The sequence below is a fragment of the Acinonyx jubatus genome, chromosome C1, assembly GCF_027475565.1.
Source record: "Acinonyx jubatus isolate Ajub_Pintada_27869175 chromosome C1, VMU_Ajub_asm_v1.0, whole genome shotgun sequence".
NCBI lineage: Eukaryota > Metazoa > Chordata > Mammalia > Carnivora > Felidae > Acinonyx > Acinonyx jubatus.
Window position 1 is genome coordinate 130,117,500 of NC_069381.1, and position 15,287 is coordinate 130,132,786.

The window sequence follows — 15,287 nt, forward strand, 5'->3', positions numbered from 1 at the left end:
CAAAGGCTAGTGAGAACCAAACTTCCAAGCATATTCAATAATGCGCTTAAGACACTGTTATATAAAATTTCAGATGTTTTTATGGGCTGTTTGTTCATACAGTTGGGAAATACGGAATTTAAAACAGTGTAGCTCTGGCTGTATGGACTGATGAGAAAACACCTTTGAAAATTTATTTTATAAGTTCAAAATCCCATTTTTAAAATTCATCTTTATGTTTTTATTTTATTTTTGAGAGAGAGAAAGAGAGAGAGAGACAGAGTGCAATTGAGGGAGGGGCATAGACAGGGAGACACAGGCTCTGAAGCAGGTTCCAGGCTCTGAGCTTTTGGTACAGAGACTGACATAGGACTCAAAATCATGGGACCTTGAGATCATGACCTCAGCTGAAGTCAGAGGCTTATCAGCCTGAGCCACCCAGGTGCCATTTTTAATTAAAAATTTTTAAATCACATGTTACATTTAGATGAATAATTGCCCCAGCATGGAAAACAATAAATAATGAAACAACATATTTAAATAAATGTAAAAAAAATTCTACTCAGAAATCACTTTTTTTTTCGTAAAGCATACTTGTAACAGAAATGGAGCTGTTTGCTTTGCTATCCATGACACTTTAACAGCAAACTCTCCTTAGCAGAGGTCCTGGGGACTGAGTGCAGGTAGGGACAGGTTGCATTCACAGAAAGCTGCTAGTAAAGCAGAGAGAGAATAGGTTTACTGATTTTCCCATACAAATGCCTACAAGCTGTGCACAATGCATTTGAGTATTCCTTGTATTATATTTGATTTACAATGGTTCTGCCTCTGGGTAGGGTGAGGCTATCATTTGATTTGCTCTAGAGATTTCGTTGAAAAAAATCTGTCACAATTCTCTGGCATTATAGTGCACTTTTAGTGCAGTTTTAGCACAAAATGTAGTGAAGAGAATTTGAAAAAAAAAACTATGTATGGTTTGTAAGATATATTATGGAACAAAATTATAATTTTTTAAATTGTTTTTTAAAAATTTTTTAAATGTTTACTTTTGAGAGCAAGAGAGACATTGCACAAATGGGGGAGGGGCAGAGAGAGAGGGAGACGCAGAATCTGAAGCAGGCTCCAGGCTCTGAGCTGTCAGCACACATCCCGGCTCGGGGCTTAAACCCACAAACTGTGAGATCATGACCTGAGCCGAAGTCAGATGCTCAACCCAGGTGCCCCCAAGTTTTTTATTTTAAGCAGGAAATTTTATAAATTTTATAAATTTTGTACTTTAGGCAAAAGCATTTGATTTATTATCTCTCCAACCTATGTGACTCATTATTACTATCTCTTGTCCTCTCATATGAACTGTAATTAAAAGAAGACTGGCTCTTGCATGTTTTTTTTGTTTGTTTGTTTTTGGGGTGGTGGTGATCATATCTCATTTCTTCATGTCCAGGCTAGAAATCAAAGACAGGAATCAACAAGGAGAATCATTCCATGTTAAAGCCCAAATAATAATGTTTTTCTAATTAAGGGTTATTCCCTAATGTGTGTGTGCACGTGTGCACTCACCAGAGAAAAGGGGTGGGGATGACATGTGTTTATTTACTAATATCATTTCCACGTAAGCTGACATCATACTCACTAGATAAATCTATGGTCCAATTTTGACTTGAGCAATACTTTTTCCTATAAAAATTCCAAGTGTACTGTATTATCCCAACACCATTGATATCATGCATGTTTTGCCTGAAGTTTAGAGCATTTCATCTAGGAGTGTGTGATTTATGGCATACTTACATTGCTCTTCAACATTCAGGAAAGAAAGCATAATCATAGAGGGGGCCGTTGGGCAGAGTAGAGAACGTGTTCACATGGTAAAGATCTAATCGTACTACTCCCTGACCCCGTGTCTTCCTTCAGAAGAGCCTGTTTCCCATAAAGTAAGTACACTGTTTCTTGCTCTGCTACCTCTGACAGATGTGGGAGGAGCTGAGAGTAGTGGATAGACCATTTTGCCTATAGCCTGAATATTTTGAAAAATTATCTATGTTGGATTACTTAATGGCAGAGAAAGCATATGTTTAGGGAATAGAAAAAAAACATAGGAAATAGAAATGGAAAAAATGAACAATTAAAAGCTTCAGATATTAAAAAACTTTATAAAAGTAGTCATGAGGAGAATCATTTGAATTTCTTACCCTTGTTTCAAGGTTTAATATCGTCATGACATATAGGTGAAAAGAAGGCCCATCATAATCATTTTAGTAATTAGATCTTCTGAAAGTCATTACTAGGGCTTTCAAAAAAAAAAAAATCAAGGTTTTTAGGACATGTGAAATTAAGAGAGAAACAACTGGCCTCGTCTCTAATATTGAACACTTTTAATTACCCTGATTAGTGCATTTGCTTGTCTGTCAAGGAAGGAAAAAGAATCTCATTGTCAAAAAACTGATTAGAAAGGAAAAGTACCCTTAAGGGATAATTATAGAATATTTTTTCTCAGATTACAAAAGAAAGAAAAGAGATTCATGTATTTCAGCTTCCCACAATAAGAATCTTACATGAAATTAGTTCAATCACTGAGGTAAAATTGAATTTGAGAAAGTACACTAGTGAATAATGCTTATTTCTACTGAAAGATGTCCTTTAGGTGTTTACTGAGTGTTATCTGCAAAACTTTTAATTCAACAAGGGAAAACTTATACAGATGGGAAACTGGTTGACCTCAATGACATTCATGGAATTCTCATTCTAGGAAGTACGTGAATATATCAGAAGGCAAAATTTAGTCCAGCCTATTAAATTAATAAAAATACTTTTGTGAGCAGGCATTTGCTTTTGTAAGCAAAGTATCTCCAGGGCCACATGAGATAGAGGATAGTCTAGCTCTTTATGAATAAACTACTTAAATTAGTTTTTAGCAAGTTTTAATTTTAATACATCAAAACATCTGTCCTATTCCAACACCTTTCTTACTAGTATGGTACTTTTATTTTTGTTTGCTGTTTTTGTTCTATTTTTGTTGTTTTTTGTTTTGATGTGATTTGCTTTTAATAGAGCAAAGGAGGGAGGCGGAGGCATCTCTGACATTATGGAACGTACTGTGAAAAGAACATTTTCCCATATAGGAAATACATCATAATTTTTACGGCCCTTTGCACCTTGACTTTGTAAGAAATTTCCAACATTGAAATTCAAATTTTGGGTCTTCTTCCTAGTATGATACCATTCATTTCATTACCTTAGTTACATTTTCTAACAGAATTGCACTTACTTGTCTGCCTTGAATGATAGTATGTCTGTTTTTTCCTTGATAGTCCACGACTTCCACATAGTCCAAGTAAAGATCTACCCAGTAAACCAATTTGTTGACTAAGTCTAGTGCCAATGCAGCTGGCTGTTCTGTCTTTGAATCAATTATCCTTGTTCTGTTCAGCCCATCCATGTCACATCGCTCCACTTTGGCCACATTCCCGTAGTCAGTAAAGAAAAGTTTTCTGTTGAAAGAAAACTAAATGTTAAAGTGGGGGGGGGGGGTGGGGTGTGAAGCATATTCAATAGAACCATCTGTAAAAAACAGAACTTTTCCTTCTAATTTATTTCAGTAGTTACATCTGTTAGCTTCCCATAACCATTTCCATATAATATCACTCATAAACAGAGAAATCTGCTAATGAATATTGCAGGGCGTAAGGGAGCAGGTTAACTAACAACTGTAAAATTTCCCCAAAACGAATGATTATGGTGGGTTTATTTTTGTATTAGGGGAAATGTTTCTTTAAGCCTCATAGAGCTGATACACAGACACCACAGGAATGCATGCAGCCCATTTGCTAGAAGCTTCAGAAGTGAGCCAAGTCACCAGGCCAGGGCACGTGAGCTACCAGGCTTTATCTTCAACCTGCTTTTCAAATTGCCTAGTAATGTCTGTTTCCTATAAAAGCTATTATGTGGAGCTCAATGATGCTATGAGTGGTAGAGAATAGCAAACCTGGAATGGAATTAAGCAGATGGAAAAGCAAATGTGGTGTTTGCAGCACTGGAAATAAAACACAAATAACCACCCCTCCAAAAATCCAATCCCAAATTCTCCCAAATATTCCCAAATCGCAAAATTTCATAAAGCAAATGCAGGCTATTTCTCTTCATTTTCTCTTTATTTTAAAGAAGAGTCTAAAGAGCAGTGTTGACCTCCAAGATAAAACAAAAAAAAAAACAAAAACAAAAAAAAGAAAAGAAAAATAATAATAATCCTTCCATGAAGCACTAACAGTGTCTATCAAAGGTTTAAATACCTCCAACACTTCAGTGTCTAATATTTGATTAGTATTCACTATGTTTAGTAAACACAAATCAATTTCAGTTAACCTGACAATATTTTAACAAGATTACCTACTCAGGAGACTAAATTACATTTGTAAATAGAAGACAATTTTGCCTTGACTTAAATACAATCTCAAGAATAATCTGATTTACAGTGACTGAGCAATATTAAGATTACCTAGAGTATAGAATATTTGATTTTACCAACTTGGTGAATTAGTGTTTAGTTACTTTTCTCAACATCCTTGCTTCATCTAACAGTATGAGGTATATTTCAAGCTAAAAACTATTATTTAAACTTTAATTTGGCTCTTTCTCTTGAGGAGGTTTTGACTAATTTTTAAACATTAATGCACACTCTTCTGTAATAGTGTAAGCCAGATTTTATCATTAGTATGTATTTCCCCAAATGTTCTTAAAAATTGATTTATCACACTAAGTTAAAAATTATTTTTCAAGAGACATTCTATTCAGATGAAGAACTTTTCTACTCTAGTAAAGAATAAATAAAAGGGCATAAGGTCCTGTGTTTTATTATCATACGTAATGCTCAAACTTCTACTCCTATGTTCTTAACCGCTCTCGCTCTCTTTTCCTGCTTCTATCTTTCATCTTCTCTTTCTTCTCTTTAAGTCAATCTGTTCACAGCTACACCAAGTAAAACTACTATAAGGAGTACCTAGCTTTCCTATCTCTTACTGTAGAACACTGCCCACTATTCCTGTTATATCAAGCTCTCTTTTTCATCTCATACAAAAATGACTCTCCTTTTCTACTTTCCTTTTATGATGGGTCCATTTTATGGAGAAGAGATGCTTGTGTATGGGTAGATTAGCTTCAGGCACAGAGAGTTGGAGGCTCTGGCACACTATGGATGATATGATATGTATAGACCATGCATAGATAGTAATATAAAGCAGATGATTGTACCAACTACACAGTGTTGAAGAGAAAAAATGAGTCCAGAGTTAGAGACTTCTTGGAAGTTATCTCGTGTTGGCTTAAATTACATGTGATCCCAAAGGGAAAGGAGAGAAGTATGCCAAGACCAGCACTGTGGAGGTATGCTATCAGAGAAAACAAATAAAAATAAAAATAAAAATAAAAATAAAAATAAAAAAATAAATAGCAGAGGCTATGGTCAAAAAGATCACACAGACTTTCATAGAAGTCTAAAGGAGAAAAGTTCTAGGATAAAGGATTGCAGTGGCTGGCTGGGCCAGTCACAAAAATGAAAAAAATAATAATAATAAGGGTTAAGAAAATGTCATTGAATTTGGTATTTGTTAACATGTTAGTGATTTTTTGATTCTTCTCCTTAAGAGGTTTAGTTATGGAGAAAGAGTGAATCAGCTGATGACGGGTCAGTAAAATGTAATTTATTTTCCCAAGAAGATTTTCAGTGATACTGACCAACTGTGGCAGGAATGATGCAGCCGAGTCTCATATTTATTCCAGGTCATAATAAAAGTGGTTGAGGTAACTAAGTTTCAACCAAAATATGGGGGGAAAAATAGAAAAAATATGATTATCAAAATTCTACTGTTTTAATGAGGAGTAAAATCAAAAGAACAGGAGGATGTATGGTATGTGCAAAAGAAACAGTAAAGAATTTGCCTTATATCCCCAACACAGAGAAAAACAAAAACAAAAACAAAACAAAAATAGTACCCAAAGGAGACATGAAAGATGCTTACACTAAATCAAACCTTCTCAGACTTCAGAATACTGACTATGATGAGCTCTGTTTATTTGTAGGTGAAGGATAACAGCACTAACATCACAAAACTGCAAGCAGTAAATACCCATAGTCACAGGATTATATATTTTTTTGTTTGTTTGCTCGTTTTAGTAATGTTTAACTTTAGTTTAAAATCTACTGTTGGGGCACCTGGGTGGCTCAGTCGGTAAAGCGGCCAACTTCGTTTCAGGTAAGGATCTCACAGTTCCTGGGTTCCAGCCCTGCACTGGGCTCTGTGCTGACCGCTCAGAGCCTGGAGCCTGCTTCAGATTCTGTGTCTCCCTCTCCCTCCGCCTCTCCCCAGCTCACACTCTGTCTCCCTCTCTCTCATGAATAAATAAAAAATGTTGAAAAAAATTTAAATCTACTACTGTTACAGAGAAAAGCTTCATTCTCAGGACATTCTTTAATTGAGGGAGGCATAGTTGTATTATAATTGATAAACAAAAGCTAAAGTTTGTATCTAAAATCTATCTAAATTTCATTTGTTATATCAGTGTAGCTAGGTTGAAAAATCACTCTTTTCTTTCCAATGAAAATATCTGTCCAAATCTTAGAAAAAGTAAATAATGCTTTGTGAACCCCATGATCTCACTGATTACCTGTGAGATAGAAGGGGCAGATTATATTACAGAGGAAACAAGTTCAAAGTCCACATGATTATTCACTATCAGAGCCTTAACATGGATGTTTGTCATGCCTTTATTTTTTAACTAATTATTGTAAAATAATTTGAAACTTAAAGAAAAAATATAGGAATAGTAGCATGAAGACCTATATCCTTCACTTAGATTCATCAGTTCACCTTTCGTCCCTGTGGCCATTTCTAATATTGTCTAGTACCTTCTGACAGTACATTGCAAACATTGTGACCCATTACACCTAAATACTTTAGCCTGTACCTCCTAAGCACAAGGACATTCTCATGCATAACCATAGTACACCCATCAAAATAAATACTTTTAGCACTGATAAAATATAAAGTTCTTATTCAAATTTTGCCTGTTGACTAACAACATTCTATAAACTTTCCTTTTCTTCTGATGAGGATCTAACCCACCATCATGTGTTGCATTGAACCATCTTTTATCTCTAGACTCTTAATTCTGAACAGTTTTTCAACCTTCCTTTGTTGTTCACAATGTTACCATTTCTGAAGGGTAAATGCGTTGTTTTAAAGAAATCTTTATGCTAAGTTTGCATGATTTTTCTTGAAACTATATCATGCCATGCCATTTGAACTGAAATGCAATACTTTTATACTTTCTTCTTACTGCCCCTGGGTTTAGAGACTATGGGTAAATCTATACTCTACCCCAGAAACTCCATAGAAAGGAACACAGATGGTAGTTTGGAATCTCTTAATTCCATTTTATTCAGTATTTTCTGAACACGTAACTCTCTTTAACTTCCAGGGCTCTCACTTCCCCTTTCCATATCTTCTCCTACCAGGAACCAAGTATCTTATGATGCTTGAACTACAGCAAAGCCCCCAGTATAGTACTATGTCTGTTGAACTCATGGTGGATATTAGGGACCATTCTAAAATCTGTCCTATGCTCAATTCCCTCAGGATTACAGTATTGACATTTCTTCTCTCTCTGTTCATTTATGTGACATCAATTGCTTTTTATTGTCTAACATTCTCAATAGCAATTGAGATTGCTATTCTCTTATTCTTCACTTATTTTTTGAATTAGTCTATTTGATCCCCGCTAAAAAAAATATTTAAATTAAAATAAAACAATACTCCTACTACTGTCCGTATTTCTATGCCATGTTTCACAATTAGTTCATAAAGGATATATGTATTTCCTATTTTCAATTATTCATCCAGGTCATTATTCCTATGATCCAGCATCTGTAGTAAATAAAGACTTTTTCATTTTGGCTTCCTTATCTCATCAGATATGGGAAACTGAGTTTACCTAACATCTTTGTTGATGATATGGGTAGTCCTGTTTTACTATAGATATATGTTTTATACCATTGGAGATAGTAAGAAACTTTGAGCATTGTTGGTAAACTTGCCTGACATAAATCAAAAGTCGCAAATGGAGCCCTCACAGACAGTGATAGAGTACTGTGCTTATAGAGTTTTGGCTCCAATCATCCCTACACTTTAAAGCAAAGCAATTGTTACAAGTCCTGGCATCTTAAAACATGTATTTTATTTTCTTTAGCTGATAAAAATAAGTCTTACTTTTGCCAGTGATATACATGCTAAATGATGCTTCTGTAGTTTTATACTTTGCCCAAACGGACAAAGGGGAATTTTAACACATTAGAGTCCTATCCACATCTTTCAACTGCATGGTCAGCCTTGGTTTTATGTCACATTCTTACCCCTAACATTTGGTTATAGCATAATGATAGAATTTAGAAATTTTCAGAGTTCTCACAATGAAATTACCTACTATTCATTTCAACTGCTTAAAAATAAGTTTACATGGCGAGATTTGGGTTAGGGAGTAAGGGTGAGGGGAGTAAGTCATAAAACTAGTGGGCCATATATTACCAGATCAAAAAAAAATCATTGTTATGATTAGGGCCTAGCAAACCATCCACATTTGTTAATCATGTGTTAAAGAAGGTAACTGCATTTCTTTACATTATAGAAAAATAATATGTATTTTCTTTGGCAAGGATTACATTAGGAACTTCATTTTTCAGCCTTGTTTTTAAAATAATTGTTATTCAAATAGCATCAATAGTAATACAGCTTTTTCCTTCTATTGTGTATACAAATATTGAACAAGAAAGCAATTTTGCACATTATATAGAGTAATTAAAGTACATTCAGAACCAAAGTAGGAATATTAAATATTTAGCATTGCAATTCTAAAATGCAATCGTAAATCTGAAAGAGTAATGAGTCTTTGGAGTAAGAGGTTTAAATTCAAATTCTATTAGCTTCCGCTACTTAAGGGATGTGGATGATAAACAAACTATTTTCTCTGCCTAGCCAAGACTGTTCAAGACAGTTATTTATTGATTTTTACTTGTTGAGGTTTTTGCTTTCATTGTTTGAAAAATCTCTCTCAAACTTGGTTTTTAGTTCATACATAAACACACAGAAATTAAACTTGACATATAGACTCCTGCTCTGAGCTGGCTGCTCTGTATTCTGGAAACATTCCCACTAATGATTCTCCCAGAAGTGTACATGTATTAGACATGTCAGTCAATGTGGCTGGCCCATTCAACACCCTTATTCACCTAAACCTGTTCCACCCAGTTAGTGTTCCTGAGAGATAGCCTTATGTGACAATAGCATCCTTCTCTTTCCTGTTTACAGATAATTAGACCAATGAGGAAAATGTGATATAAATGAAAACAAACCATAGGCTGAGCTGAATCACCAAAATCCTTTCTCTCCATATTCTAAATCAAAATTTAGTTGGAAGCTGTGCTAACATGGGTAAGAGGAACAGGTGGTGACAGGGATGGGGGCAGTATGAGAGGAGGAATACTGGAACATGTACACAGAAGTGGGCAAGAGATGAGACACGGAACTGGGATGAAAGGACCCATGTAATTCTTGAGTGAGGAATTTGCCAGACCCCATAAAGCCTATATTTACCTCTTGCTGTTAGTTGTGTAAACACCTAAGATTTTCCATATCATCTCAGGAAATCTCTATACATTTGAGCTAGCTTCAGTGGGTTTCTTTACATGGAAGCTAAAGTGCCATGAGAAACTACATTGTTTAATATTCTGTTTTAAGATTCAGATAATTCTTGTTCTGAAGTAACTGAACAAATAAAAATCATACCACTTTAGAAGGCATTTTACATTGAAATGTTAACTCTAAATAAAATAATCAATGGGAGAAGATATTGGCAAGTGATATATGTGTTAATGGGTTAATATCCAAAATATCTAAAGAACATATACACTCAACACCAAAAAGAAATAGTCTGATAAAAAAAAATGGACAGAGAACCTCAATAGATATTTTTCCAAAGAAGACATATAGATAGCCAACAGACACATGAAAAGACGCTTAACATCATCAATCGTCAAGGAAATGCAAATTATAACTACAATGAGATACCACTTCACACCAATTTGAATGGCTAAAATTAAAAAGACAAGAAATAACAAGTGTTGGAGAGAATGTGGAAAAAAGGGAACACTTGTGTACTGTTGGTGGGAATGTCAACTGGTGTAACCATGGTAGAAAACAGTACAGAAATTCCTGAGAACCTTAAAAATAAAAACGCCATATGGTCCAGTAATTCCACTATTGGGTATTTGAGAAGATATGTGCACCCCTACATTTATTGCCGCACTATTTACAATAGTAAAGATACGAAAACAACCCCAGTGTCCATCAATAGATGAATCAATAAAGATGTGGTATACATAGACACATACACACACACACGCTGGAACATTACTCAGCCTTAAAAATTATGAGAGTTTCCCACTTCTAACAACAAGGATGGACCTAGAGGGTATTATGATAGGTGTAGTAAGTCAGAGAAAGACAAATACCATGCGATTTCACTTATAAATGGAATCTAAAACAAAAACAAACTCTCCAATACAGAGAACAAATTGATGGTTGTAGGAGGGGAGGAGAATGGGGATGAGTGAAATAAATCAAAGGGATTAAGAGTTATAAACTTCCACCTAGAAAATAAATAAGTCACTAAGATAAAAAGTGTAACACAGGAAATATGATCAATAATATGCTGTGTATGGTAATAGAGACTATACCTATGTGGTGAATATTTCATAATGTATAGAATTGTTGAATCACTTTGTTGCACACCTGAAACTAATATAACATTGTATGTTAATTACAAATAAAGCAATCATTTTATAATTGTCACATGTAATCCTCAAATAACTCCCATCTTGGCGCTGGATCACATTAAAAAATTATATCAAACTTGCATAAATCTTGCAATCTCCAATGAAAAGACAAAGAAGGATACTAGCAAAGAGCACCTTTAAAAAAAGTCATCTTTCATTTTTTTTAAACTGAATATATTACTCAAGTCATAGATTTCCAAATATCCTTCCCTAATTTCAGCTGGCTAAACTCACTTACAAAATCAAATACAGCCTACCTCAAACTGTACCTCACCCCAATACTGCCTTGAACTCATCTTTTTTATTATTTTTACCTAATAATAAAAAAGTAATAAATATTAGTGTTTTAGGCTTTTCTTCTGTTTTGCATTTTCCATACTCTGAGAGTCAGAATTCAATTCAGCAAGTAAAAAACTTGCCATGGTAAGAAGAGAACAGTTTAAAAAAAGTAGAGAAACACCAAGATTTGCACATTTTTTTATTATTCTTTTTATCTTTGTCACATAGGTATTTCATCACTGTTTAACATAGATTGGGACACCGTGGAGAAAAAACACCTAATCATCTTTTTCTGGATTGTTAATGCCTGAGGGGGAAGTACTGGCCCTAATAGCAAAAGAAAAGTTGATCCAACTTGACTTGCTTATGATCCATCACTTCCTCTATTCTCCAAGAAAAGAACCACTTGGTTTCTGTTCATTCTCTCATTCCTCCTACCCATGACTCCACTTAATTGCAACTGCCAGATATAACTGCCTGAAAGATAATGACACACTTGGCTTCACAATTTGACTAGCCGATAGCCCTTATTCTCAGACTGTAATTGGAACCCTTATAACTCATCTTTATCTAAGACAAAATCTTTCAACATTGTTACCCTTGTTTATGCAGGTCTCTACTTAAAGTGCAGTACAGCGTAACTTTCTGTCCACTAATAACAACCTCCTCTCTTCTTACTGAAACCTATCTGATCTGAGACTTCTACTGCATGACCATAAATTTCCCAGTATTCTAAGACCATCCTCTTAATGTTCTTTCCAACTTTTAACCTTTTCTGAAACGTAACATCTCCTGAGGTCATCTTTTCCCAGCAGTCATTGAAAACATGGGCTCCTAACAAGAACCTCAGGGGTAGATATAAAATCAGTGCCCTCCTCAATATTCATTCTAGATTATTATTTTCTTCTTATAACATCCCCTACTTTTTTGAGGGTCTCACAAATAGCACCCATCTTCAAAGAATCACTTGCCAACCTTCTGATTTTCTTAGATCATTATTTTTATTTAAGATTCAACATCTAGCTTTCTTTCTGACTGCTTGAAACTGGGGGAGTCAGTATCTCCAATATCTGCAGGACAATGGACCCACAGCTTTCTCCCTTGCTTTCTTGACCTCTCTGCATATGCACTTATATTTCCAGTACACTTCAACCACAAATTTCCATGATAAACAGTATGTTATTTGTCATCACCAGAAATTATACTTGTATCAAAAGAGATTCCCCCCCCCAACACACACACACACGAGCATCTTATGCTTCCATCTGACTGTATGTTTACTATCTGTATTGCTAAGGTAATCTCATTGCAATAACTTTTTGACTCCATTGAGACCTTGTCCCCATGACCTTCTCCATTCTCTACCAACCAACCTTCAACTTTTATTTCTCTTTTCTTCTCCACTGTCCACAGCTGTCTAATTCACTCCACTCCACCCTCAAGTGATGATCTTGCCTCTTACTGAATACAAAAGTGAGAACACATCAAAAGCACCCCATTTATTTTTTTACAATCCCAGCTAAAACCCATCTACATCTATTTCAATTCTTCTCCACCTTCTCCTTTTGTAGTACAGAAGGAAGCACCCTCACATCTTTTAGAGCAGTACAAAGCAAAACTCCATACTCATCCCATCTCCTCTGTAACTTGTCTTCTATAATTCCCACTTCTTTCTACATTTTCAACCTCTCCTTTTCCAAGTCTTACCTTCAACGTATGAACTTGCTCTACTATTTACCATCCTGAAACAAATCTAAACCTCAAAACACTCTCCATTTCTAGCCCTTTCTCTCCATGTTTCATTTGCATCCAATATTCTCCAAAGAATTTGTTCATACAAGCTGACTTTATTTTTCCCCTCGATCACTCTTTATACCAAACTGATAAATACTCCACCCTACACCATGCCACTTTTTTTTCTAACTTACAGAGATTGGCAACTACTTACATGTGGCTAAACCTTTCTCAGTCCTCATTTCACTAACCTCTCTGGAGCATCAGACCAAGTAAATCCCTTCCTTCCTTTTGATTATTATTTTTTTCTCTTTGCCTTCTTTTGGTATTCTTCCTACCTGACTGCTTTTTCTCAGCTACGTTTTCCACCTCCTTTTTCTGTATCATGCCCAGAATATTAAAACTGGACTTTCCCAGGATCAGCCATAGAATCTCTAAATTTTCTCTTGAAAGATCTTTAAAGTTTCCATGACTTTCATTAATATTACATTAACTTGCTTTAAACAAAATTTTTTAACATTTGTTTATTTTTGAGAGAGAGAGAGAGAGAGAGAGAGACAGAGTGCGAACAGGGAAGAGGCAGAGAGAGACAGAGACACAGAATCCGAAGCAGGCTCCAGGCTGTCAGTACAGGGCTTGATGCAGGGCTTGAACTCATGAATTGCAAGATCATGACCTGAGCTGATGTCGGACGCTTAACCGACGGCGACCCATGTGCCCCTACAGTAACTTTCTTACATTCATTCTAACCTGTCTTCTGAGATTATAACTCATAAATACAGTTGCATTTTTAATATTTGTGTTTAAATTCTTTTAGGCATCTCAAATATAATATATCTAGTACTACATTGTTTTTCCTTGCCAAATTTATCCCTTCTTTTTTCTCCTCTTTGGCAAATAGGGTCACTTTCTGCCCAATGACTCATTCTAGAAACCAGGCACTCACCCTCTCTAACTTCTACCTTATATCTTTTACATCAATTCATCACCATATCCTGCCACTTCTAGATTAAAACTATATCTCAAATTCATATATTTATTTCCTTCTCTGTTTCTCTTTCCTAAACCAAGTCACCATCATCTTTTGCCTGGGAACTCCTATCTCATCTCTTTTTCTTGTTCCTTTTAAACTACTCTGCTCATAGTTGCCAAAGGGATCTTATTAAAATAAAAAGGGGATTCTGTATTATAAAACCCTCCAACAGATGATAATTGCCAACAATGCCAACAATGGTAAGCACGATCTAGTCTCTGCCTATCTATCCAGCTTTATCTACTGGTATACTTCCCCACTTCTAATACCTTGGCCATCTAGTGGTATCCTTCTGTGCTTCGAATACTTTGGCCATTTTCCAATTCCTTAAACAATCCATGTGTTTTCCTCCGTTCTTGCTCTTCTTATATCCAGTCCCCCAGTCTGAAAAGTAATTTCTGCCATGGTATCTGAATCTTGGCTTTAATTTTCAACATAACTGTCAATTCCTGTGGAAAATCTTTCCTGCTTTTCCAATATGTTAGGTCTCTCTGATATAATCTCATGTCATTCTGTATATTTTATAACATTCTTCTTTATTTTACTTGCATGAAAGATGCAGACACACACACACAATATGCTTAAGATCTGTTTATTATGTAGACTATAATCTCCAAGAGAACACAAGAAGATATATCTGCTTTATTCAGTATTGCATGCTCAGGACTTACTCATGTATCTGCCATTCATTCGTGGTCTTTCCAGTTCCCTTCCCTTCCCTACTCTCTCCCTCTACCTGCCCCCAACACACACACAAAGGCTCTGGACTGACTTCCTAAGATTGGATAATAAAATCTAAATCAGACTTGAAATTAGGTTCACGGGTGAAAATATGGATAAGGCTATTCTACCATAGGAAAATAAATTAATGTTCCTAATTATCCAGCACAGCTCATTGGAACTCTTCTTTGGATCCAAATCATTAGCTAATGATAAATTATTGCTTTGTTTTAGTTTGATTACACTGTCCCTTTTTCATATAGTTCCCTTTCAAGAATTGTAGGGATTAGTGACTAGTTCATGGTAAGATATGGTTTTCCTGTGCCTGGCCAATTTTCATTTTTATTGGCATCTCCTCAACATTCCTTTGTATTAAACTATAGTTACCAGATTATAACAGTTGGTTGTATTTCTAAGGGGGTCAAACAACCTACAGGTAGTATCCAGCAAAAGCTTGCTCCTTTGTTTACCTTAAAGTAGGAAGTTAATATAATCAACATTAATATAATTTTAAGAGTATTGTCACCTATGAGTAGGATGGTTTGAAAGTATTAGTAGTCTACATAAAGAGATATTAGTTTGGTAGTTATGCACTAGTACAGGGGCTGAAAATGGAAAAAAGGCAGTTCAGAAATATTTTGGGTCTTAGTAGATAGGACTTGA

General features: G+C 35.3%; 1 protein-coding gene across 3 annotated transcripts in view; it reads right to left on the reverse strand.

The window, feature by feature from the left end:
- The window catches only part of LRP1B (LDL receptor related protein 1B), a 1,862,224-nt gene that overhangs the window by 784,467 nt on the left and 1,062,470 nt on the right, over positions 1-15,287 (reverse strand). For all 3 annotated transcript variants that reach the window (XM_053214983.1, XM_053214982.1, XM_053214984.1), the window contains exon 8: positions 3,245-3,467. In XM_053214983.1, the coding sequence (XP_053070958.1) occupies positions 3,245-3,467 (223 nt within the window). The remainder of the gene's footprint in view (positions 1-3,244; positions 3,468-15,287) is intronic.